The sequence below is a fragment of the Genypterus blacodes genome, unplaced genomic scaffold (assembly GCF_046128005.1).
Source record: "Genypterus blacodes isolate CSIRO-AG114 ecotype Tasmania unplaced genomic scaffold, CSIRO-AGI_Gbla_v1 ptg000119l_1, whole genome shotgun sequence".
Classification (NCBI taxonomy): Eukaryota; Metazoa; Chordata; class Actinopteri; order Ophidiiformes; family Ophidiidae; genus Genypterus; species Genypterus blacodes.
Genome location: NW_027466922.1, coordinates 506,389 through 532,542, shown reverse-complemented (window position 1 = coordinate 532,542; position 26,154 = coordinate 506,389). Strand labels below are relative to the sequence as shown.

The following is a 26,154-nucleotide window of genomic DNA, read 5'->3' as shown; positions in this document are numbered from 1 at the left end:
TGGTAGTGATGGACGTGTCCTGCCAGGGTAGTATGGCCATACAACACACGATACTCATGAAAAATTACTGTCACCTCAGCAGTCACATGACCCACGGTGGAGAAAGCCCTGTGAAAAAGGAGCCTTGCTCAGAGAACTTATCCTCTCTGCCACCGCACGTTTATTATTCATAGTGTCAGGATCGCTTTACGGGCCGGGGGCGTCTCGCTTTTACCCGCACACACACACACACACACACACACACACACACACACAGAGATAGACAGACAGACAGATACATAGAGACAAGCATTTAAACTCTCCCGACACCAATTCCATGGTGGACTGGATAAGGCGCCGGACTCAGATTTGCAAGTTCTCCTGAAGTTTCACTCGGTGCTCTGCATCTGAAACAAGTTCTGTTTGGTTCTGGGAGGATGAGCTCAGGTGGGCACTTCGCTGTGTTTCCCCTGGAGGAGGAGGAGCGGAGATGGCCGAGAGCGAACACAGGCTGACGAAGGTCAATGCCGACTCGCTCATTCTCTTGACCCCTGACCTTTGTTAATGGTTACTGTGACAGAGAAGCGCCGCCTGACTGAGGTGAAGGGAAGCTCATCATTTCTGTCACGGTGAGGAAGATCCTTTGACCCCTGTTTGACCTCTGTCCTTCACGTGCACCACCACCGCCATCCTGATGGCATTCTTGAGAGGAACCTGTGACATCATTCATGATGTCATCATGGGGAGTCCCAGGGTGGATCCATTCATTTCTCCCACTAAAACTGCTTATCAACTGGAACGTTCCCTGAGCAGATGTTTATGATTGTGCACATACCAGGATCCATGTGAGCCGCTCCATCACGATGTCATCCATATCTCCTCCTGACCGCCAGCCAAATCCTCCCATTAGCTTTAATTGCTGCCACCTGACACCTGATGATGTGTGTGTGTGTGTGTGAGTGTAAGACAGTTTGCAGAAGGGCAGAGTTTGGTCATATCAGCGGTATCATACAGTATCCATAACCTCCGATTACACAACCACCCAATGAACTGAACACTCAGCCCGTGACCCAACCACACACACACGCACACGCACACGCACACGCACACACACACACCCCACACACACACACGCACACGCACACGCACACACACACACACACACACAGCTTTATAATCCATGTTAAGTAGATGGCAGGTCTTTGATAAAATGTTCATTAATGAAAGGTCCTCTTTTGTCTCTGTGTCCTTCTGTTGCTCGCTCATGTCTTGATGAAATAGACACTAATCAATTGAAGAATATCTGGGCCTGTGATTAGAACCATCTCCCCTCATCTGCTGTTCCTGCTGTGAATGGATCTAAACCAGGTGAATGTGTGTGAAGCATCAAACCTCCGCCGGCCTCACTCATGCTGCTGCGCGCTTCGGAGGATAAACTGAAGTTGCAGCGCGTCGTAACTCAGTATGCAGAGCGATAAAGCCGACTCAGCCGTCCTCTGCTGTGTCAGCCGGTGAGTGGCCACCGACACCGACTGCTGCTTAATAATGGAGGCGTCAACAGCAGCTTTGCTTAAGGTGCTAATTGGAGAAGACAAGCCAGAGGTCAACTGATCTGAAAGAGGCGGTTAAATGCAAAACACGCAGTCCAAATGCAGAACAAACATTCAAATCTGAATACTATGTGGAGATCTGTGTTGTTTATGTCAAATATCAGGTCTTTGGTAGAGAAAATAATAACCTGGCCATTTGCATGTCATTGTAAAAAGGGGGCGGAGTGTGTGTGTGTGTGTGTGTGTGTGTGTGTGTGTGTGTGTGTGTGTGTGTGTGTGTGATGAGGCCAGTTGTGTTTGTATCTTTTATACTGTATGGGGAAAGGGTGAGAATGATGTTGGAATAGATGCGTCCCAAAAATCCAACCCCTCTTCCTCGCCGTGGGAGGAGGAAACGGGTGGATCCAGGTTTGAGTCCAGACAGGACTAATCTTCCTACATGTTTTAAAGTTTGTTATCTGGGCCTTTAAGGCTGCTGTGTGTACATTTGTTGATATTGTGGCAAAGATTTAACAACATGTGTTTTTCTGTTTCATGTTTCATGCTGACTTGGTTGCTCGTTGCTCGTTGTAACTTAGGAACCACGATGAATGAGTCATAACGTGAGTGTTCTATATACTGACACACTCTGAAAACACACACACAACACTTTACATTTATAATGACCAGTGAGGGAAAAGTGAGAAAATCCAAACAGGTTTATTTACAAACACAATACCAGTATAAAGAATGATTTAAAGAATGATGGAGTCTGTGGAGAAGCACTGTTATATATACAGGTGGTGTCCATTCAGATTACTGAGCGGCTCCCTTCCTATAGCATCCTTAGTTTGGACAACAAACTAATTAAATGGTCAACCCAGCATTTTTTGGTGTGCTTGCATTTCTTGAACTATGTATAAATAACACTTCTAAGCCTTATTAGCAGTGATGCCCTTCTAATGCACTGTAAATAAAGTCAGAGCAGTAACAGAGGAATGACAAAATGTGACAACTCATCCATATACTAGATCCTTCTGTGGCATACAACCAAAGTAACATATATGATAAACTGCATTTCCTCCCATGCTCAAACGCACATCATTTTCTAGTGCAAAGTGAATTAAAGGGAAAGTGGAACAATGCAGTATTAAAGGTGTTGTAACACTTCACAAAGGGGCAGCATCCATGGACATTCTCTCATCAATAATCAATCACAACTGCATCCACTATTATATAATTCACTATAATAAATCCATTCACGATTGTGTGATCGAGTCCGTGTGTACATCTCCAAAAAGCACTGTGAGCTTCAGCAGAGGCTTAAGTGTAAACATATTTCAGTGATCATCAAAGCAGGCGCACACAAAGCCAAGCCGAGAGAGCAAAGTCATGCAGAGCGTTAACGTGATTATGAAGTTTACTTTACTGTGAAATGGATGTAAGCGGAGAACTGCGCCTGGTTTCCGATGGCTTAGAGAGCCTTAGGTGTCCTTTGACTCGTGACACACAGTAAGATTAAGCTATGTTTAGATAAGCAATAAGCGAGGGAGTATCAAATGGAGGGTTTGATATCTCATAAGGCAGCATGGCTTAAGACGTGGATGACGGACAGACAGAGAGAGACAGAGAGAGAGAGAGAGAGAGAGAGAGAGAGAGAGAGAGAGAGAGGCTGGGTTACTCAAGTGATGCTTCGCCAATTTGGGAACGGCCTTGAAAGTCCTCGGAAGTTTTGCTAAGGTGGAGTCGTTACAAAAAGAGTCACCTGGCTTTTGTCCCAAAAAAAGGAAAAGGAGGGAAAAAGATCGGAGTGAAATGGCGGGAACAGAAGCCATTTTGATGAAAGAAAAAAAAGGTCATTTTAATAAGAGGGGAGCGTTTTAAAATATTCATCTGGTGAATTTGGCGAATAGGAAATCGATTAGAAAACTAGACAACTGGACATAGTAGGACATTTTTTTAGTTTTTGTTTTGTTTTTGTTAGATTAGCTTGATATCAAGGTTCAGGCTTTTTTTTTTTTTACACAAACACTAAAAGCTGCCACACCCACCAAGTGTCTCAGAGAAAAAGAGAAGGAAAGAAGGAATGAGGGACTAACACTGTGTCCACGACCCCGATTCAGCCAATACGCTTGTGCAACTTTGGGTGGAAGAAAAAACCGACACCTTTGTACAGCAGTTATGACTGAGCCACTGGAAAACGTCACGGAAACAAACGGCACTACAGGAAGATCACTTTTCACACTAGAGACAAGCTCCATCTGCTCGGAGAGTCGGAGTTAAAAAGTGGATTTTTGACCCAGATACGTAAGCGAGTTAAAAGTACATCGAGAACGGAAATAATACTGTCGGCGTTAAAAGCAAGCAACCTTTGCACGTGCGCTCTAAGCCATCTCGCTTCGCCGATCAAAAACCGCGCCTGGGAAATCTCTGGGGTTGGCATGCGATCACGTGCACTGGCCCGTGTGAACGTTGAGGATCCCGCGTGTGTGCATGTGGAGGAAGTTGAAGATCTCGTGGGGCATGGCGTGGAAGCCCGGGCGCGGCTTGACGTTGTCGTAGTAATGGTGGGTGATGAAGATGCCCGAGGGGTTCATGGGAAAGGCCCAGAAGCCGTAGAGGTGGACTTCCTGGCACATCTCCAGGGCGGCGGTCACCAGCATCAGGCCGCTGCTGAGCCGCTTGGCCCGCACGCCCTGCACGGCCCAGAAGCGCTGCACGTTGAGCAGATACTGCGGGTGGAAGAAGAACACGCCCCTCTGGGAGTCAAAGTCGTCCAGCATGTACTTGACGCGGAAGGATACGTCGGTGTTGCGCGTGTTGTAGAAGGCCGGAAGGACCACGGAGGAGTTCTCGTAATTCTGGAGGACCTCATAAAAGGGTCGCCGCCATTTCTCCAGCTTCTGAAACCTGCAGAGGAGAAAGACGATTGAGCACAGACAGCAGAAAAAAAGACTCCAAGACAAAGAAGACAGACAATATGAGACTAGAGAATGAAATGATGTGAAATGGGAATCAAAATGAGACGCTGACCCATATTTACGATACCTCTCAGTAATAATGCTCGGATTTATTGTCACCAGGTCGGTTTTGGTGCCGACATCAGCCGAGTATTTCTCATTGATGGGTGGTATGTTGCATCTGTGGGACAAAGACACGTCTGTTAATGGGGTCCATTTCTCTCTGTCTGTCTTTGCATGTTTCAAACCAGGTCAACAACACGTTCTGTCATTATGTAATACTAGTCGCTGGGCTTATTTAGATGGATTGGGACTTTGAGCTGCATTTGTCCATATAGGGGAAATAGTGAGACCAACTTTAGAGTGTGTGAGGGTTTTGACGCAGTGTCTCCTCATCTGTGATGCAATAATACATCCTGAAGGTGTGGGAGGTGGAGGCCAGGAGGATTTGATCACACAGGTTTCTCCATCTACGCTTTCCAAACATGGTTACAGCCACAGACAGAAACTGTAACACTCACATCAGTGCTTCAGTGATAAAGCCTCTTTTATTTTGTCGCATGCCGCACTGGGATTATTATCGCTGAGGCCATGTTTTATTCATCGACTTATACAATCTCACAGAGGAGGCAATTTTAAAAGTCCGGGCTCAGTAAAACTATGTAATAACTCAAGTTTGATGATGGATAAATATTCACGATCTTACTAATGGAGGTAAGATTACATTACAGAATATAAAACACTGGAGGATTTTATTGTGTGTACCTAAACACAAAATCCGCTGAGTCGATTTCCTTTCCACATTTGCTGTTCTTGATGATGCCGCCGTTTCCAATAACAGCGCATTTCTTGTACTGCGATTTGGAATACGGCATATCCTACAGATCAAACAGGTCGCAGGTTAGTATCAGACAGACAGGCGGACATCATCGGCGTATTGTGTGATTATTGAGAGGGGAAGCGACGCAAACTCACATCTGGGAACATCTTGAAGACCTCATTGGTGATGGGGAGGATGCCGCTGGTGTCCACCTCGTACCTCAGCTTGGTGCCTGCAGGAGTGTTCCGTTTGGTGGTGAACAGAAAGGAAGGAGCGTTACAGCACCGAGACAGAGACATCCTGCATAAAGGAGGGGGCGGCATCAGAGAAGAGAGCAGAGTTAGATCAGGACCAAATGGAGACACACTTTCCCTCCCCCCGCTGAGGTGGAGGAACTTCTTACTTAAAGTTATTGGTCTCCTCTTTGCTCTGCTCCCACTTGCACACTTGCAGGTTTCTCCATCTCTCAAACAGCTCTGAGGTTTTAACCCTGGACGGACAGAAAAAAAGACAAAAACCCGCGAATGAAACTGGAAGGTAAAGGCTGCAATCTTTTCCCCCTCACAACACCATCTCTCTCTCTCTCTCTCTCTCTCTCTCTCTCCACTGAGGAAAAGCAAAGTGTAAAACAACAAAAACAAGGTAACAGACTGTACCACAGGGTGCCACAGGGTCTAACAGCGTCTCTGGACATCAGGGATGAGAGGGTGGTTTGATAGCATGTCTGTAAATAGCTGTACTTGATCTGACATTTCCCTGAGATCATTGGGTGAAGTGAGGGTGACACTGTAAACGAGTGTGTGCCTGTACGGTCGGGAATGCTGACCTTTGTGACAGCATGGATGACATCATCTTTGGACGGCACTCGGCTCAGCATATTTACACTCCTGAGCACTCTAACCGACTGATCACTTGGTTGACTGTGATTAAAATGAACCAATGTGAGCAACAACCTTCAGAATGAAATGTTTGGTAATAGAATTTGGCCAACCTGGTGCATGTCACATGATACAGTACATTACGGTACAGTACATTTACACACACAGCATTGCCTAAAGTAACACATTCAAGTTCAACAGTCACTAATTGTGTTAATAATCATAGTGATGCACCAGTATACCTTTTGCACAGTAAACATAGTTATGGTGTTTAGCAAGATGTGAGCAGTTGCGAGGAGAATTGAATGACAGAACGCTCACAATTGATATCAACTTGCAATATATTTGGTTTTAACAGCTAAACATAGTCTATTATGAACAGAATTGCCATGTTTTACCTTTTACACTCTTGATTCTCCCTCTGAATGACTTAAATAATACATTTAAAATTTGTTTCTCACATGTACATTTCATTCTCTATATGCTTGATCCCGATCTTCACTTGACTGAGGACTGGCACCTTGTCTGCCTCTCGCCCTCTGTGCCTACTGGGATGAGCTCCATCCCCCCCCCCCCACCATCATACACACAACATAAATGATTGTGACGAGCAGATTGAGCCAAATATTCAAAACGCCTCCAATTCTGTTTGGATTTGTACATGTTTACACTCTGGATTGTTGTTCCTTCTGTCCTATACTAATAACATCGTCACAGCTGGCTGGCTGTGGTGACCACTCACATTGTCAGGACTTTGACATCCATAATGTCCTGTCTAAGCTCCCTGCATGCAGTGGAGTTGTAGTCATAAGGGCCACCGAACGTGTCCAGATACCTGCAGGGATAAACACAGTCATCCTCTTGCTAAACGTGTCGGCACGATAGACAAAATAAACAGAATTCAAAGTAAATAAGAAGGTAAAAAATGCAAACAGTGTGTTGTAAGGACACAATAAAAGACAATATCTTATCTTTATAACACTCTAACATTATGGGATGACACATGACAGAAGTGATGCAACTTGGTTTCGGTGTCACAAAGTGAGTGTAACAGGACAGTGACATACTGTATACTGGACACTTGCACCAGATTCTTTTCCATCTTAGTCTAAACCAATGTGATAAATTAAGTGAGGAGTTTAACTTAAAGAACAAAACATCTCGTCGTGTTTTAATGTAGCATGACTTCAGATTGGAACTCGCACTGTGTTTTAGTCAAATGTTAAGCTGTGACATAAACGGAGCGAATCTAAATGGGGGAAAGTGCATCGTTTGCTAACACGGCTCATCTGTTATGAGTCAGGTGAGCGTCATGGCTACAGTGGTGTAGGTTGTGGTGGATATGAGTATGAGAGTGTGTGTGTTTTGGTGTAAAGCGGCGCGACTCTGATAGCGTTTGCGACTCCATGCTGCATGGGAATAATGCACTAGATCAGTTACCCCGCCTGCAGCGATGTAAGCATTTGACTCCAGAGCTGATTTCTGAATTGTTTAATGCACAATCATAACGTATACAAATGCTCGTGCATAGAAGTAATTACAACATAGCTCGAATCCACTTTTTAGACATTTGGAACTCAATACTTGAATCAAATTGAATATAGCTGCAGTTTAAATAATCTGAGGTTAGAAGTTTTGTTTTTTTGACACAGGAAAAAAACAATCAAACATTTTTTTTCAACACTTTTCAGCACATGGAGGCATAAAAAAGGGTGTGAAAAGTGTAGCATCAAGATTTTAAAATAAGTCAAAATTTGGCGTTACTGTCAAAGATGTTTGTTCTCGTTATCGCCAATCTATATTCCATTTTTGATACGGGCAGCAGGCCAGATCTCACTCAGGCTGCTGTTGAATAAGCTTCTCTTACATAAACATATTGATCCATCGAGCAGATTAGGCTCAAGCTGGCCCCCTCTGAGGCGCCTTGGCTGTCGATGCCCTGACACTGGAACGTGACAGGGAGGTAGAACTTTGCTTCTTCTACCTTTACCTCATAAGGAAATCATCAATATTGCACCTTTGGATACCATTGCTATGTTCCCTTTGTCCCTATATCTACATCTAACGCGTTGTTAGGAGGCTCAAAGTATTATATTTAGTAATTCTACCCGCATGCTGTTAACCTGGGGGGGGGGGGGGATATGAGGGGAATTAATGCCAAAATGGCTGCAATCACAGTGAGTGTGTGAGAGGATGAATGTTATATTTGACAAGAATTTTGTCATATGTGGAGGATGGGATGGAATGGGTTAGAAAATAGGAAAATAGGGAAACATACTACCTGTAGCTGTGGAGATAAAATGAGGTCAGATATTTAAGAAAACAAACAAATAAGGTAGAAAACAAACACAATGAGCAATCAGATGGAGCGATGCATTCAAAGGAACAAGATGCTGGGATTAAATCATACAAATAAGGATACGATGAAACTGGTTGTCTACATCCACCTGATGATGTCGTGTATTTCTGAGGCTTTGCTGCGTGTGTTTCTGCGTACGAGCTCGTTTAAGCTAAGATGATGAAACCTTTGCAAGTGTTCTTTTGCTCAATTTCAGGTCAGAAGACGAGACGAATTGCATCTCCGTGCCCTCGCTGGTTCCAAACAGCCGCTGAAAGACGGGCTGACAAAGGTTGACCAGCTTTTTTGGTCAATTTTTTATTTTTGGTTATCTTTACAGTGAACTGAGGCCGTGGAGCTTTTAGGGGGGGAAACATGTTCCTGTCATCGTCTACTAACAAGGAGGAACAAGTGAGAGGTCTCCGGGTTTCGCGGAGAGAAACAATGCAGATGTGAGAAGGAGGAGGAGGAGGAGGAGGAGGAGGAGGAGTGGGGGAAGGAGCAGAGAAGAAGAAGTGTCCACACTATGTATATGGCATACACACAAGAGCTGTGCAGAACACATGACACACAGGTTGAGGAGGACAAGGCCATTTGGTGATGGTGGGGGGAAGGCAGGGGGGGAGGAGAGGGGGGGCCGGCGCATTGACAAAGGGAGAACCGGGGCCTCAACCAGCTTCTCGGGGGAGGACGAGGGAGGAGGATGGGGGTCTGAGGGGGTGAGGGTTGTCAAGGTGGACGAGGGGGGGGGGGGAATCAGACAACATGCAAAGAGCAAATCTGAAGTGCAACCACCACTGGAAAAAACAATATGCAGTTTGTACCTTTGAGACTAATGAAAAAGAAAGAGGCATTCTTGGGTTTCTGTGAAAAGACTAAAAAAGAAAATGCCTTCAAACTGGCCTACCTTTGAGAGCGTTTTTTTTTCTTCTTAATATCGGCTAGGCAGGGTGTGACTATTATGGAGATCTGTGAATCTGGCTGAAAATGCTGACGGAAACATCTGTCAACATGCAGACAGGTTGAGTTAGAGGTGAAATCTGTGACGCGGTCCTGTGACATCATCATCACCACCCCCCGTGCTAACTTCCCAATAAAAAAAACATGATATGTGTGTTAGTTTGTTAGTGTGTGTGTGTGTGTGTGTGTGTGTGTGTGTGTGTGTGTGTGTGTGTGTGTGTGTGTGTGTGTGTGTGTGTGTGTGTGCATGTTTGTGTGTGTGTGTGTGTATATGTGTGTATATGTGTGTGTGTTTTGGTCTTGTTTACACAGTATACAACTGCGACTGGTGGGCAAATTCAGCCGCCCAGTCCACACATGCAGGTCTGGGTCATCACCACTATGATGGATTTTAAACTTGTGTTCTCTCTCTCTCTCTCTCTCTCTCTCTCTCTCTCTCTCTCTCTCTCTCTCTCACTCTCTCACACACACACTCTCTCTCTTTCTCTCTTCTCTCAGAGGTGTTAGTGCGGTTCCAGTCACGCTTGCATAAGGTACCTTTTCTTTCCATTTCTGGCAGGCCTCAGAGCTCCGTCATCCAAGAAATTAACTGGACCGGTCCAATTTCCTGTCTCGTCCCCTTTGAGTCGGCTAAACTGTTGCCCACTAGTAAGAGAATGAGTCAGTTTATTTCTTTGTGGGAGTGACTTTTTTCTTTGTTACGTCATCATCGTGCAAGAGACGTCAAAACAAACACACAACCACGGCCATTCGCTCGCTCGCTCGCTCACAAAACTCACAAATGCGCGCACATACCGTACAACATGCACATTTACAGTGAGGGGGGAGGGGGATCAGCTTCACTCAGAGTATGTAGACACCAAACACGGTCAGAATGGCTCTTTTTCGGTAATGACACAATGGTTGGGATGGTTGGTTTATGTTCCGCTGGGCTGGTGCCACTTTTCTTAAAGTGTTATGAAAACATTCACACTCTGCAATTTTGGCCTGCAGGAGTGTTAGACGTGGTTCACACACACTATGAGGGTCCCGGTGCAAACGTGTTGCTGTGAATGTCAAATGTCTTCCGAGTACGACTACAAATGAGTTTGTTGGCGAAGAGTTCAAATCTTTGCATATCCCTGATGTGGGGAACGATGTCGATGCTGTATCTGCAGAAATATGGAGTTTGCAGATGTTTCCAGCCTGTTTTGGGAGATCTGGAAAGAGTCTGATCAGCTCTTTATCCTGCACACGTTCTCTATTCTCTCTGTTCTCTATTATGTTATGCAAGTATTCTTACGTGACTCCTTCCTCTCCAGTGCGCCTCTCTAAGCTCTCTAATGCGGCCGAGCGTTCGTCACCGCGCCCGCAGGCCGGTCTGGCTTCTCATAAAACCACCTCAGCGTCTCTTTGAGAACATCTCTACGTGCTCGCAATAGAATCTAACCAACGCCGCGCATTATTCAACGCCGATTATTCCATATTGATCTCTATCCTAAAGTGGAGAAGAGGGAAGAGAGTGGATCAGTGAGCACAGAGGTCAGGAGCTACGGTGTGGCGGTCTTCAACAATCATCTTCATCTTCGATTCAAACATCAGGAGCTCTAACCTAAATGAGCACAGAGTTACTTGGCGCTCGTTGGGCTCTGGTGCAAGGTTGCCTGGACTTGAGAGCAGGAAGGAGATTACAAATGGACAGAATTTGATGTTGGGGTGGGACTTATTGATTGTGATGTCCATTAATGTCCTTAAGTGCTCTATAACATTGCTTTATTATATTATATTAATTGCTTTATTGTCCATGGCAAAACAGGAAATGCAACCACTATGGCGCCACAAATCTTAAACTTGATTCCTATCTGGATTCTTCATTTTGAGGGATTTGATGATCTAACCTGATTTTATAAACACACAATCACACTCTTGTCTTTATCTAATGCACATCTACATGTAGCTCAATTCCTTTAGAGTGATTTGGTGTGTGTGTGTGTGTGTGTGTGTTGGTTTCTATCAGACTAGAAGCTATGTGGTGCCCCGTCGCTCTGGCAGAGTATTTTCAGGTGTCGCTCCTTTCAGGTCACGTGGCGATGAAGGAGGTTAACGTGCCGTCTTGTATCAAACTGGGCCACTCGCTGTGATAACCTAATAAGCTCCTCTGCTTTTTTCTGCGCCGCCATTTTACAAGCCCACATCCTCCAATGCCTCCCCTCGCCTCACCCCGAGGGACAAATCTATAAATGACAAGAGGAGGCAGGCGGAGAGATGGACTCATGTGGCATCGTAACGTCAAGCAGCGGTTTTAGGAGAACGCCAGTTTTCATGACCCAGCTTGGCTTTAATGGCGGCCATTTGATCTCGCCGGCGATCTGGCGTGGTTGCGACACAAGCTGAGTCAGGTTTACGACACAGAGAGACTCCCACTGTCTAATCCAAGCACCGCCTGCATGTTTGTACTGATGGTTTGCCATGAGGGCCTGATGCCTGAGTGGTCTTGGTGCTGGTGGGGATCAGACATGCCGCCTGGGCGTGGCAGGGACCTCTGGGACGATAAACTTCACTCGTGGTTTGATATTATAAGGTGACGTCATTGAAATGGTTCAGTCATTCTCGCTCTCTCTCCCCTTTTGTCTTTTCCCTGTTTCGCACATATACACACTTTCGCGCACACTTTCGTCATCTCTCTCTCTCTCTCCTTACTTTGCTCTCTCCCCACCCCCCACTTGCACTGAGGTGTGTGTGCAGACAGACTGTAGCAAAATGGCTGCCGCCGAGCCCACAGATTTCTGTTTTGCTTGGCTTGTCCTCCCTCTCTCTCTCTCCTATGAGCTAGCATGCTAACAGAGCGGGCACAGGCAGAGAGGCGTGTCCAGGGCTGAATTCATGCATCTTCCCCTCGGAGGTGAGGATGCCATGAATCCATAGTATATTGCCAGACCGGCCCAGCAGGGTGGCAGAGGGGGGAGGGGGAGCTGTGAGATTGCAGCACATGTATGTTTGCGCTGATGCAGAAGCATAATGGGCTGTCTGTCAAATATCTGCTGGTGGGAATAAGATTCTGTGGTTGTTCCATTGTTTACAGTGACATTTTGTTTTGTTTTGTTTTGTTTTATAAATCACCTATGTTGATCAATCATCCCGGCTTCTCGGCATCTGCTTGTCTCACAGGGAACTTTGTATTAGAATGTGACGGTAAGAAGAAAGGGCCAACTTTTAGAATCAAAAAGGCATCTATACGTTCAAATGTACATAAGAGGGTTTAGCTCAAGAGCTGTTATCAGGGGGATCAATTCCAAAACATGGCTCTATAGGGCAGCCCGGGGGAAAGTGTTTACTCGACCCATAGCAATAGGAAATACACATCATCTTTAATATGTGGGTTTAGTCATCATCAGCTCCAATAGACTTCAGCTGCATTATGATAATCTGATGGCCTTTTGTAAGATGTAGGCTAACACCAGTCAAGAAGGCTGAAACGGAAAATCAAATAAAGAATTTTGAAAAAGAAAAGAGAAAACATTCCCATACACAGCAGGAGCAGTGTGTATGGGATGAATGGGATGCTTCATTTTCAGAAAACATTTCAGGGAGAAATAAACAAATCCAATGGAAATTGTTGTCTATGCCACTGGGAAAAAAACATGGATGGTTAATTGCTTTTGTTCTTCTCAGCCATTTAAGGTTGTTTTCCCCATGCGACCCAACCAAGAGCCTTTAAATCCAGATGATTCTATTTACACTTAACAGCTGTCACATGTATCATTCATTACTTATCATTCATTTCACCGTCGTTGTATAAGGCTGAACATCAACCTGGCAGCTCTATAAATACACAGGCCTGCACTTTGTCTGCTGTGGGCTCCAAATAAATAATCAACACTTACCTCTTGATGTAGTTTTTTCCATAGAGAATCTGTTGTAATAGCGTGACGAGTCCAAATGCGCAAATAAATATGAAACAAAGAGACCTATTGCCGAGTATATCTTTACCCGCCGATGGGTCGGCGTATCCCATTCTTCGGCGCAGCATCCAGGGCTGACGGTGGACCCAGTTTAGCTCTCCGGTGCATTCAGGACCAGGACCGCAGGCGTCTTTTTGGTGATGGACAGGACATTGTCCGTCACCTCTGTTTACTGCTCTGAGACCAAAGCCTCATTGGTCTTATTGATAAGCATTGCTGATAATCACCCGCTGTGATTTCACTGACAGAACATAATGCGCCCCCAAAAATGATCGTCTATACCTTCGTGTATTTAGAAGTAGATTGCTCTCGGCGTGAAAATATGAAATGTTCCGAAGGAAATATTGGATTTCTGTCGGGAAATCGCGGTACCCGGAGACGCAGTCGCTTGGTCGAAGACTAATGCGGAAGTGTTCGGAATAAAGCTTTTAAATTGGGTTTACAAAATGTATGCATAGAGGCCGCAAATATGCTTTCAATTCTCAATAGCTGCGGGAAAAAACGGATATCCTTCGTGCTTCAGCTCCAATCTGTGCGCAGCTGCGTGACTGAAATGTAAAAGAAGGACGATGCGTCTTTTCTCCGCCTGCCTGCCTGACTGCCTGCTCCCCTGCCTGCCTGCTTGCTTTCCCGTCTGCCTGCTCTCCTGTCTTTCTGTCTGTCTGCCTGCCTGCCTGCCTGCTCTCCTGTCTGTCTGCCTGCCTGCCGGGGGCGGGAGGATTCAAGATGCCTCTTTCTCATCCAAAAGACACAAGGTCGAGGTGACCTTTCTTCTCGGGGCTCCACCTGCTCACACACTCGTCTCGTTGTTAAACCTCGCTTTCACAGAAGAGTCTCCGGAGCGCAGAGTGAGCGGGGTGGCGCTGTGTGCCGTGTGTGTGGTTCCCCGCTGTCACCGATCAAACCTGATCGAATATTAAAATTGGCTTTATTGTGCTTACTCCATTATTGTTATGTTTGTTAAACCGGAGATGCTGCGGCCGCCCCGCAGTCCACGCACTCTGCAGCTGTACTGCCATTCCTACAAACCACTACCTGCAGTACGGGTTGTGGTCACCGCGGCGCTGTTGCTACGTGTCACTTGGCTGAGCAGCATCCGGCGTTTTCCAGGCTGACATGACCTGTGTATGATTGAGCTCTTATTGATCCGTAGTACATTTGGATATTTTCCAAAATTAAGTTAGAAGCGTCCGCATGGCAAACATCGGGGGAACAAAAGCAGCATGTTGCCAATATCCATGTAATATGTGTAACAATACAACTACTACTACTACAATGACATAGTTCTCTTGTCTTGGCTCTTAATTGTGTCACCATGAACCAGCACTTAACTTGGGTGACATCACTTGAAGGACCCCCCGGGCATCCCCCTCTATACCAGGATGGGCGAAAGGACCAAGGGTGTGGCGCTGCCTGCGGCTTCTCATCACAGGAAGCGTTTCCCCTGCACCTCTACGGGTTCATTCCCAGTGAGAAAAAAGAAAACCCTGAGCCTGGAAATTGCTGAGGATGGCCATTACTGCTCTACATGCTGCTTTTCAATAATAAATTATAGCCTTTATTAGTGTGCCTAGTTCAGACGTCGTGCATCGTGATCACACGATACACGACATCTGATCAAGACTGAGCTACTGGGCGGCAGTGGCTCAGTCGATAGGGATTCCGCTTGGGAACCGGAGGGTCGCCGGTTCGGTTGAACTGCTCCACGGCGCTGAATAATGGCTGCCCTGCAATAATTGGAAGTCGCTTTGGATAAAAGCGTCTGCTAAATGACCGTAATGTAATCAAGGGGGGGAGGGGTTAACAAAGGAAGATCATGTTAGGAAGTTTTAGACAGTCATGTTGTTGTGTCTTGTTAGTGTCCAAGTCATTTCATCTAAACAACCCAAAAGCAGCAGATAACTTCAGAAAGCAAGTGTATTAAATTTTGACATCCAACCTACACGTGTACATTTTAACAAAATTACATTGCAATTGGCTCACAGGATAGTCGCTTAAAATAAATTCATAAAATATCTATAAAAATACATTTCAACAAAATAATAAGATTTAAGCATTACAACTGCCACCATAAACAACAATAAGTGCAGGAAAAAGTGCAATTGTTGCACAGCATAAATAATGATAAACTCCCACCCAGTGCAATGATGCATAAACAACTACTACAAGAATAGTGCATATATATATATATGTTATTGGAAATGCTGTGAAAAATCTGCATTCTGGGTTTTGTGTTAGAAACTATTCTTTGTCCTAAGTTCATATTTCTTCTGCTGTTCTGGGCCGACAGACGTCGCTCCTGCTTTCCCCTTTGACCCATTAATGAATTAGTGACTCCCTCTGAATGACAGAGCCATAAGTCCGCATCAGCTTTGCTCCTAGCTTTGCTCCTATATGCACATATACAGTATAAGAGATGAAACCTTTATAGAATGATACAACAGTTTTATTCTACAAAAGCTTGAAATCTAATAAATCTATATATATATAGTCCATGTATAAAATGCATAATAAAACAAATGAAGGCAGGGAGGCAACCCATGCCTCCGCTGACTTCCCACCACCTTTTCCGTAGGGTAGACGTAGACCCTCTGCCCAGAAGTGTTTTTTAAGACCCTGTCGCCCTGTCCTTTGGTTTTCCGTTGGCCACAGTCCTTGCAGGTGATAGTCCATGTCTGGCAGGCTTTTAAAGGGACCCCTCTCTGCGCTGCCTCTGCCTTCCTCTGTTCAAGTTTCTTTCTGTTCCACCCCGTTGTTCTCACTAACACAGGGGCGTCTGTGTTGGCCGAGATGAGATCCGCTGGCCAGGGCACGAACGGGGACGGGATCCTCCGGCAGAGGCGCAGACGGAGTGAGCAGATCCGTGTATATGATGGGACCCCTTCGCTGCCGCCGCCGCCATACCTTTCCTGGCGGGCAAGATTATTGGGGAGCAGCACTCATGGCGGGGGATGGCGTTCACCAGCGGGACCATGAACCTGGCAGTCACACCCCGGTTGTGCCTAGCGAGTCATATAACATTGGTTAAGTTCTTATCCAAATAAAGATGTAGCACACTCACTCACTCATCCATTCTTCTTACCACTGTGCCAGCGTGTGCTGATTCACACTGAACAGTTGAATTCTGGTCCAGGACCGCAGCGCTGGGTGCAATGCCACTCTTTCTGAAAAAGAGCACTCATGGCGGGGATGGCGCTCACCAGGGTGGTCGTAGTTGTGACAGACTCCAGTTGTGCCTCTGGAGTCACATAACATTGGTTAAATTATTTTTAAAGTAAAGATGTATCACTCACTCTCAGAAACACACATCAATTCTTCTTACCACTGCATCAGTGTGGGGCTGGATGAGACTGAACGCTGGTCCGGGACAGCAGTGTTGGGTAAGAAGTCACGGCGTCTCCAATGGAGTTGTACTCTCAGCATCAGCAACCAAATCAACATATCATAAAATACTGTCTTCTGTTCCACAAAGTATGTGGAGTTGTGTAAATGAGCATTGCAAACATTGCTGTCCTGAGCGAAGCGGTGGAGTGCGTCCGAGCGGCGGGCAACGACCCGGCCTGCCGAGGCCAGGTACCGAGCCGGATGACGGTTCAATTTGGCCAGTACTACGGCAAAAATTTCCAGTGGCTGCTGACCAATGACATGGGTAGGAAGGAGAGCAGGGGGGGGGGGGGAGAGATGTCAGCAGCACTCCCCTCATGAGCAACAAGGACATCCTGCTGGAGTACGCTTGCCTCTTCCTGCCCATGGCGGCTGCCATCGCCAACAAGGGGAGGACGGGCACCGCGGCAGAGGACGACTGTAAGGTGGGCTTCGGTCCGCACGCACAGCTCACATACAGTCAGCTGTATGACGGGCAGAGCACGAAACTCACCAGGAAAGACGGCGTGTGAAACGTACAATGAACAATGTTTGCATTGTTTAATGCTTCTCCCACATTTCCTTTTATCATAGTTACAGGGCACTGTGGGTGACAATGACCCCTCTGGTTGCGGGCACCAGGTTGGCCCTGCTGCAGCGCTACGTGAAGCGTAGGGACTGTGAAAGGCAACAGCAAGCCGGGAGCTCCTCTCTCCCCTCAACCGCTGTTTCTGCCGCCTCCACATCATCTCGGGCGCCACCTCAGGCCAAGAAGCGACGCTTAGAGGACGATGTCCCGTCTGGTGAGTAGCCAAGACGATGCGCAAAGTGCTGGGGATGGCTGGTACTACATGGGTACAGAGTAACTGGAGTGTCAGTACTGCAGGAAGAAGGTGGCTGCCTGGGCAGACAGCGTCATGTCCCAGCTGCGCCCTGGCCAGAGGCGGCGCTTCCCGCTGTGTTGACATGACAAGAAAGCATCCGGCGTTCCTACCAGCACGGAAAAGGCATTGTCGCACGTTTCAAACGTAACTGCCGGTCCAGTTTATGCCGCAGGCTGGGGTGCGACACAAAGGTGATTGAGCAGATGAAAAGGAGGACACTTGGAAACAGCTCCACCAGCCTGCTGTACACACTGGAGGATCAGCACCAGAAGGACTGGAATATTCGAGGCAGTCTCTACCTGGAAATCATGCGGGACTTTGGCATTCCCGGGGCACAGGGGCTCCTCCTCCTCCTCCTCCTCCTCCTCCGTGCCGCCCATGCCTCCCTTGCCCAGCTACCACTGGATACTGTCCGTCTACGCCAAGGACATGTTCAGCAGGATAGACGAGCTCCGGGCCAAAGTCACGTCCGTCTCGGTCCTGAAGTTGGACGTCAATAAGAAGGTAGGGACCTTTTTCTACCTGGCTCCTCTCGCTCCATCCGTAATGTCAATAACACTTTCACACTGGATACCGTCATACGCAGGTGACCAAGAAAATGGCCGGGGCCGACACCGCCAAGTGGTTTGTGAAGGTGGGGAACGAACAGGACCAGGTGCGGATCTCTGTCCTCAAGGCGGCCGAGGGCTGAGGGACATGGCCGACGGCCTCCAGGACACGAACGGGGACGGGATCCTCCGGCAGAGGCGCAGACGGAGTGAGCAGATCCGTGTATATGATGGGACCCCTTCGCTGCTGCCATACCTTTCCTGGCGGGCAAGATTATTGGGGAGCAGCACTCATGGCGGGGGATGGCGTTCACCAGCGGGACCATGAACCTGGCAGTCACACCCCGGTTGTGCCTAGCGAGTCATATAACATTGGTTAAGTTCTAATCCAAATAAAGATGTAGCACACTCACTCATCCATTCTTCTTACCACTGTGCCAGCGTGTGCTGATTCACACTGAACAGTTGAATTCTGGTCCAGGACCGCAGCGCTGGGTGCAATGCCACTCTTTCTGAAAAAGAGCACTCATGGCGGGGATGGCGCTCACCAGGGTGGTCGTAGTTGTGACAGACTCCAGTTGTGCCTCTGGAGTCACATAACATTGGTTAAATTATTTTTAAAGTAAAGATGTATCACTCACTCTCAGAAACACACATCAATTCTTCTTACCACTGCATCAGTGTGGGGCTGGATGAGACTGAACGCTGGTCCGGGACAGCAGTGTTGGGTAAGAAGTCACGGCGTCTCCAATGGAGTTGTACTCTCAGCATCAGCAACCAAATCAACATATCATAAAATACTGTCTTCTGTTCCACAAAGTATGTGGAGTTGTGTAAATGAGCATTGCAAACATTGCTGTCCTGAGCGAAGCGGTGGAGTGCGTCCGAGCGGCGGGCAACGACCCGGCCTGCCGAGGCCAGGTACCGAGCCGGATGACGGTTCAATTTGGCCAGTACTACGGCAAAAATTTCCAGTGGCTGCTGACCAATGACATGGGTAGGAAGGAGAGCAGGGGGGGGGGGGGGGGGGGGAGATGTCAGCAGCACTCCCCTCATGAGCAACAAGGACATCCTGCTGGAGTACGCTTGCCTCTTCCTGCCCATGGCGGCTGCCATCGCCAACAAGGGGAGGACGGGCACCGCGGCAGAGGACGACTGTAAGGTGGGCTTCGGTCCGCACGCACAGCTCACATACAGTCAGCTGTATGACGGGCAGAGCACGAAACTCACCAGGAAAGACGGCGTGTGAAACGTACAATGAACAATGTTTGCATTGTTTAATGCTTCTCCCACATTTCCTTTTATCATAGTTACAGGGCACTGTGGGTGACGGCCTCCAGGAGCGGTACCGTCAGGTGGGGTTGGAGCCGCCGTCCCTCCTCTACGTGGAACGGGACTGCTGCCGGAGCGGCGGGGGGAACTGCGAGCCGGCCACTCTCTTCACGCGGTGGAGCCAGATGCAGGTCAGGCTGGACATCTGGCATTTCATCAGCAGGTTGGCGTCGGGGGTGGTCACGGACAGGCACATCCTCTATCCCGCTTTCATGCGGCGGCTGTCCATGGCCATTTATGAGTGGGACCCGGAGGGACCTGGCCCGCTTGAGAGCCAAGGGGGCCTTGGCCGGCACGGAACCGCTTCGCATCCGGGAGATGGCTCGGCACTGTCGCCGGCAAACTCAGGGCGCGCGGGAGACGGAGCGTCTCCTGGAGGAGGCGCTGGCAGATTTCGGCGTGGCTGTGGACCAGAAGGGCATTCCCCTCCCCGGCCACCTGGGCAACCGAGAAGCGGCATCTGCCTTGTATCCAGGTAATATGCGTATACAATACGTCGACCTCGTCTTTACAGTGCCTCGCATCTTACCCCAGCGCGTGTCGTCACGTACAGGACCCACCGGGAATCCCGCTCTACACCAGGGTCGGACAGGTGACCAAGGGCGGGGTGGTGCTGCCCGTCTTCAGGTGCGCGTGCGGCTCTACGACCTTGGAGTCGTTCCACCTGCACCTCAACAGGTTCATTCCGGGTGAGCAGATGCGACAGCCACTTGAGGCTCTAACTGTGAACTCAGACATTTGATGTTGTGGTCGTGCGTATGTTTTTTTGTGTCATTGTTACTCCTTAGGCCATGTACAGATTTAGCAAGGCCAAGGACGCGGCGCTTGCCGCGACTGACGGACAGTCTGGGCAGCGAACTGAGCGGCGGCGGCGTGGCTACGCCAGCCAGGATGTGCACACGTTAAACCAGATGGCCATGGAGATGTACGGGCACACTCTGGTGGAGACGTACATGCGGCCGCTGGACTACACAGGTAGCAGAGCATATTCACCCTTTGCAGGAAAGCCTGGTGGTTTGCGTCCCAAAAGCTCATGTGGTTTTCTCCACCCTCAGGTGGATTGATCGGCATGAACTATCTGTACGCTCAGACCGGCCGGCCCTTCCAGGAATTTAGCGATGACCCGGATGAGCTGAACAACCTGGAGGAGCTGAAGGGAGAGGGAGAGGGGTTTGAGGAGGAGGAGGAGCACACGGAGCTCTCGGATGAGGGGTTTGAGGAGTTCGACCTCAATCTCAACGATGACAGCTTTTGGCGCCCCTCCCAGCCTCCCATCCCTGCCAGCTGTGCTGCTGCTGCTATCACCCGCCCTGCTGCTGCTGCCGCCTCCGACGGCGACAATGACGACGCCACCATCACCAGCTCGGCGACTGTCATCACCCGCCCTGCTGCTGCTGCTGCCGCCGACCCCACCACCAGGTCGGCGACTGTCATTGCACGCCCTGCTGCTGCCGACGTCGCCGCCACCAGCTCGGCGACTGTCATCACCTGCCCTGCTGCCGATGCCGCCTCCACCTCTGCTGCTGCTGACCACGCCCAGGGGGACAGCGTGGATCCACACGGGGTTCCCGGGTACGAACATGTGGTCAAGCTGGCGAAAGCTCTGGTGGAGCTGCGGGGTCAGGGCTTTGTAACACAGGGCCAGGTGGAGGAGCTTGTGGGTTTATGGGAGAATCTCCCAGAGTCAGACAAGGGCCCTGTGGTGTACCCCTTCGTCACAGGACCCAGCTGGTGAAGGGGCGATTTAAATAGTCCAAAGCTCCCAGTTCGGTTCCCGGTGTGGAGAGCATGAGGTGGAACGTTTTTAGTCGTCGTTGTTGGCAGTGCTACTGTTTTTGCACCAGCTTGTGTACCTGGGTGCTCATTCTCATCTCATCCTAGGTGTCTTGGACGACAAGGGATCGGTTCCACGGCTCAGTGGCCCGATCGCAGCCAGCTGGTGGATGCCATCTTCAGGCAGCTGTGTGTCCTCCATCCCGCCAATCACAAGCTGAAGGGGATGACAGTCACCAGGTGGACTCTGATGCTCCACGATTACAACAGCATCAGCAGCGCTGTGGCGTAACACAAGGCGCTGCGGTCTAGGACCAGGATCCAACTGTTCAGCGTCAACCAGCACACTCTGGCGCAGTGGTAAGAAGAATGGATGGATGAGTGAGTCAGTGTGCTACGTCTTGATTTGGATTAGAACTTAACCAATGTTATATGACTCCATAGGCACAACCGGAGTGTGACTGCCCAGTTGACGGCCGAGGTGGTGGACGCCATCCCCGCCATGAGTGCTGCTCCCCAAGCCGGCGAGCCCATCTTGCCTGCCAGGGAAGGCACAATGATGATCCCTCTCGCTCGCCCTGTGTTGGCGAGAACAACGGCGTGGAACAGAAAGAAACTTGAACAGAGGAAAGCAGAAGCAGCACAGAGAGGGGGGCCTCTTAAGCATCGCAAAACGTGGACCATCAACTGCAAGGACTGTGGCCAACCAAAAAACTAAAGAACAGGGCCACAGGGTGATGAAAAACACTTCAGGGCAGAGGGTTTACTTCTGCCCTACCACAGCTGGTGGGAAGTCCCCAGAGGAGTGGCTTGCCTTGTACTCTGTACCCATGTAGTACCAGCCATCCGTGTCCAGCACTTTGCTTGTAGAACCCACAGCCGGTGAGTTTGTGCTGGCACACAGGCTCTTCAGGTGGTAATGCCACAAGAGAAGGGCCGCCGGAAGAAAGCATCTGGGGCTGAGGGCGACTGGATGTACACGGGACGCGGCCCTGGCAGGTGGTAGATCAGCCTCAGAATCTTCCTCCCCGTATTTGTCACGGGGGAACAGAGCCTTGCTGACCCACTCTTGCTGCTCTCATGGCAGAGATCGCTTCCAGGGCCCTGAATTGACACAGTAAGACAAGCACAGAGGAATGCTTAAGAGCTGACCGTGTCAGAAGGTGTCGATGGGCTCATGTTTGAGGGCGACACCAAGCCGCCGAGTACAATGCACTGCCAAGGAACTTTACATCACAAAACAATGTGTTTCTCCAGATTCAATAAATTGCACACAACATAAAGGGGGGGGCATCATCTTGAGGAAATACGTCTAAATAATGTTCTCAGTTGAGTTCATCACATGCATGGAATAAAAGTTAAGAAACTGCTTACCAGCACTGCCGCCCCATGTGGTGATCAGCAAGAGTGGGTGAAAGGGTGAGAGCAGGGTTCAAATAGGGAGTGAACAGGTGAACTCCATCAGTGCTGAGTGAAGAATAGGTAAGGAAGGAAGTGAGGAAAGTGAGGAAGGTGGAGAAAATAAATGTCAGAATAAAAGAAATTGGGAATCTTTACTACAACACATGTAGCAAAATACTTCACATGTTTGCAAAGCTTATTTACACATATCCATGTATTTTGTGGAACAATAGAAGCCAATATTCTTTTTCCTTACCCTGTATGCGCAGACTGGCCACTTCCTCTTAGACTTTTAACCGTGACCTGGATGAGTTAGTTAGCAGCAAGGAGCAGACTGGTGAGGATGAACAGCTGGAGGACAACATTGGAGGGATGGAGGAGCTGGTGGATGACAATTTCAGGAACACTTGGGTTTTGAGGCCTCCTCACAGCCATCTATAGATAGACATCTATCCCGCTGACCCCCGCAACCTCAGCTGCTAATTAGGAGGAGAAACTGGACAGTCAGTGCTGTGACACCTGGAGGCACAGCAGTTTCATAGGCATTTGGTTGCTTCAATTACAATCTGTTTGTAACATGAATTATCAAGTAATGTATTATCAAGAATTCTGTGTTACTTTTTGTTTTATAAAGTTACCGTTTGAGTGTTCCCACTGAAAATAAAGCTGGTTTCTTGAGTTATTCATTTGTTTGATTTCATTACCCTTTGGTTTACAATGACAGACTAAATACGCTAATTCAATGCACCAAATTGCACACATGGACACAAAAAACGACTCCAGACATGCAGAGAAATTTTAGATTGTCATTCAATTTATTCTCCAATGAATAATCACCAATCCTACTTGTATTTGTTCACTCCATTCTTTTTCAACTACACACATCAAGTTTGGGATGAACACAACTTCAGTCATCTTTTCTTTGTTTTGGTTCACCACACTGATAAGATCGATCGCAACTACCCTAGCCGCCAGGGGGAGTGGCACGGGGGTCCCGCTGAACATCGCGTCGAATGTGCATGCACTAACCCAATATGCGCTGCTTTGGCATTGTGTGAACAGCACGCTGTGTGTTCAATGTGGACTTTGATTCGAGAAGGTCACTCCATGGTAGTGCAGCGCTATCACCGCTAGATGGCACTCTAAGACCGAGTTGCACGATGTGAGGGGCATCAACTCCACTTGTTTTGGCGTGTTGAACATCCTGGAGTCATAGACTCAGCATAGAGTTAGAGTAAATAGCAATCCTCACATGATCGTTTAAATAATGAGGTAATGTAGAAATCCATACTATTTTCTCTCCTATCCACGAAGCCGTCCAACCGTCGGTGCTGACGTCACGCATGCTTCTCATAGATTTCCCACAATGCCCACACAGCGCGCGAGGTCAGACTGGACCTAGATACTTAACATGTATTATAACTGTTAGGTTAGAGAAAATCACTGTTGTGAGTTCGTCAGTTTGGATGGCGTTGTCATCGTTTAGCACGCTACAGTCTGTTTCACATGACATCACTTTGGATGGCATCATCAGTAAACGATGATGCCATCCAAAGTGTCGTGATGTGATATTTGTCGTCACTGCTACGACATATTTTGTACACATGATACATGCTATTATGGCAAATCAGTGCCATGTGTATTCGGGGGGTATGTTTTGTATAGTTTGCGGGTTGAGCTAAAAACGTATTCCCAAGCGCCGGCATGATCCCGACGTCCCAACCAGCACGATAAATGGACGATTATTGACCCCGGTACAAATACACAAAGTTCTCTCCTCTATATTGTGTTTCTTCGGAAGCACATATACTAAAATTGGAACGATACAGAGAAGATTAGCATGGCCCCTGCGCAAGGATGACACGCAAATTCGTGAAGCGTTCCACATTTTAACATTTTTTAACATTTTAAGCTCAAAAGATAAGTCTTTGTTTACTTCCGGTTTGGTTCCATGGTGAAATAGCGCCACCCCGCTTGCATTATCACCATTCAGGCCGAGGACGGTACTGCAGCTTTACACATTCATACATAAAACAAAGACACCAAACCAGGATAAACGCGAAACAAATAAATTTAACGCGACGTTTCAGACTCACCTTTTGCAGACTGTGCGACACCGATATTGGGGATGAAGCGGTGGTGGTCCAGACGCGTCTGCTCCCGAGAGCCGGAGTCGGATGGACACCTGTACATGGGCTCTCAAACTGTCATGGCGCCCTCGGCTTCCTTTGCGGACAATGTCCAAAAGCATAGTTTGTCAAAATGTTTACTTTCAGCTACCAAATGACGGTGTAATTTCGCCTACACTCGAAACTTCCCTTACTTAAAGTTCAAAGTAAAGATAAAGACACCACGTAAAGATACTTAAAGCAGCCTTAAAAAAAAAATACACTGTCACCCCCCTCCTAGCTTAATTGACCCACCACCTTGTACTCTATAATAAAAAAGAGAGCCCGAAATAAGGCCATTGACCTAATGAAGCAAAGCCAATCTGTGACGAAACTTCTGGAGAAAGTGTAACTATCAATTAATCAAATTAAAGAGTCAAAATCAATGTTACAGGAGAGATATCTCACCAGTGGCGCAGGTGACGGCAGCCATTTTGTTCGCGCCTCTCCTCTTCACACTTCCAGCCAGGACCCCGGCAGTGACCGCCCGCCCCTCCCCCACACAGAGGACGCGTCTGTAGTTGAAGGGTCAAACTCTCTACGTTTCCATCGTCTCCTCTCCTCCTAAGCTCTCACAATGAGAACCCACAGCCAGTGAGTTTGTGCCGGCACACGGGGCTCCTCAGGTGGTAATGCCACAAGAGAAGGGCCGCTGGAAGAAAGTTTAAAAAAAACAACAAAAAAACAAACAAAAGGCTAAATAATGTTCTCAGTTGAGTTCATCACATGCGTAGAAGAAAAGTAAAGAAACTGATTACCAGCACTGCCGCCCCATGTGGTGGTCAGGAAAAGAGTGAGTGAAAGGGTGAGCAGGGTTCAAATAGGGAGTGAACAGGTGAACTCAATCAGTTCTGAGTGAAGGATAGGAAAGGGAGGAAGTGAGGTGACTGCTATAAGCCCTGTTCACACATGACTGTGGCCATGAGAAGCTCAAATGTTATCATAAAATTTGCTGATGACACCCCCGTCCTGGGTCTCATCTCCAACAATATATATATATATATATATATATTTTTTTTTTTTTATTCTGTTGTTTATAGTCTGGTCTGCACTTTATTCCATCTTCTCTAATACTCAGTACTTTGCACAATGTTTTTATTGCACTAAATTCATGTTCATGTTCAGTATGACCTGTGTTTTACTGTGCACATGACAATTACACTTGAAACTTGAAGTGAGGACGGTGGAGAATCCATGTATTTTGTGGAACAATATGTGATAAATGAGTCCACAAAGTCAAGGCCGTTTAAGATGTTGAATTAGTAAGACTTTGGTGAGAT

The 26,154-nt window shown here is 47.8% G+C and overlaps 2 protein-coding genes, 3 long non-coding RNA genes and 1 other non-coding gene across 7 annotated transcripts in view; 2 read left to right on the top strand and 4 right to left on the bottom strand.

Moving 5' to 3' along the window:
• Positions 1 to 2,212: 2,212 nt before the first annotated feature.
• On the bottom strand, positions 2,213 to 14,208 carry st8sia5 (ST8 alpha-N-acetyl-neuraminide alpha-2,8-sialyltransferase 5). Of its 2 annotated transcripts, none has more exons than XM_076162051.1 (8): positions 13,328 to 14,208; positions 10,002 to 10,109; positions 6,909 to 7,001; positions 5,692 to 5,778; positions 5,444 to 5,588; positions 5,234 to 5,346; positions 4,542 to 4,649; positions 2,213 to 4,418 (listed from the first exon to the last, which is right to left on the bottom strand). In XM_076162051.1, the coding sequence occupies exons 1-8, from the start codon at positions 13,471 to 13,473 to the stop codon at positions 3,956 to 3,958; spliced, it is 1,263 nt and encodes a 420-aa protein (XP_076018166.1). In that variant the 5' UTR covers positions 13,474 to 14,208; the 3' UTR covers positions 2,213 to 3,955. The 2 variants fall into 2 exon arrangements, with proteins under 2 accessions (XP_076018166.1, XP_076018167.1); XM_076162052.1 differs by having other exon boundaries at positions 4,557 to 4,649.
• The window catches only part of LOC143009957 (phospholipase A2-like), a 124,681-nt gene continuing 110,058 nt past the window's right edge, over positions 11,532 to 26,154 (top strand). The window contains exon 1 of the mRNA XM_076162058.1: positions 11,532 to 11,542. The gene's annotated coding sequence lies outside the window, so the exon portion shown is untranslated. The remainder of the gene's footprint in view (positions 11,543 to 26,154) is intronic.
• Positions 15,902 to 17,638, bottom strand: LOC143009965 (uncharacterized). Its single transcript, XR_012964754.1, has 3 exons — positions 16,728 to 17,638; positions 16,488 to 16,643; positions 15,902 to 16,407 (listed from the first exon to the last, which is right to left on the bottom strand). It is a non-coding gene; the product is annotated as an uncharacterized LOC143009965 (long non-coding RNA).
• LOC143009968 (uncharacterized) lies at positions 18,461 to 19,521 on the bottom strand. The gene is made up of 3 exons (XR_012964755.1): positions 18,871 to 19,521; positions 18,631 to 18,786; positions 18,461 to 18,554 (listed from the first exon to the last, which is right to left on the bottom strand). It is a non-coding gene; the product is annotated as an uncharacterized LOC143009968 (long non-coding RNA).
• Positions 21,909 to 25,321, bottom strand: LOC143009970 (uncharacterized). Its single transcript, XR_012964756.1, has 5 exons — positions 25,283 to 25,321; positions 24,803 to 24,932; positions 22,963 to 23,185; positions 22,680 to 22,772; positions 21,909 to 22,409 (listed from the first exon to the last, which is right to left on the bottom strand). It is a non-coding gene; the product is annotated as an uncharacterized LOC143009970 (long non-coding RNA).
• Positions 24,493 to 24,598, top strand: LOC143009975 (U6 spliceosomal RNA). Its single transcript, XR_012964757.1, has one exon. It is a non-coding gene; the product is annotated as a U6 spliceosomal RNA (small nuclear RNA).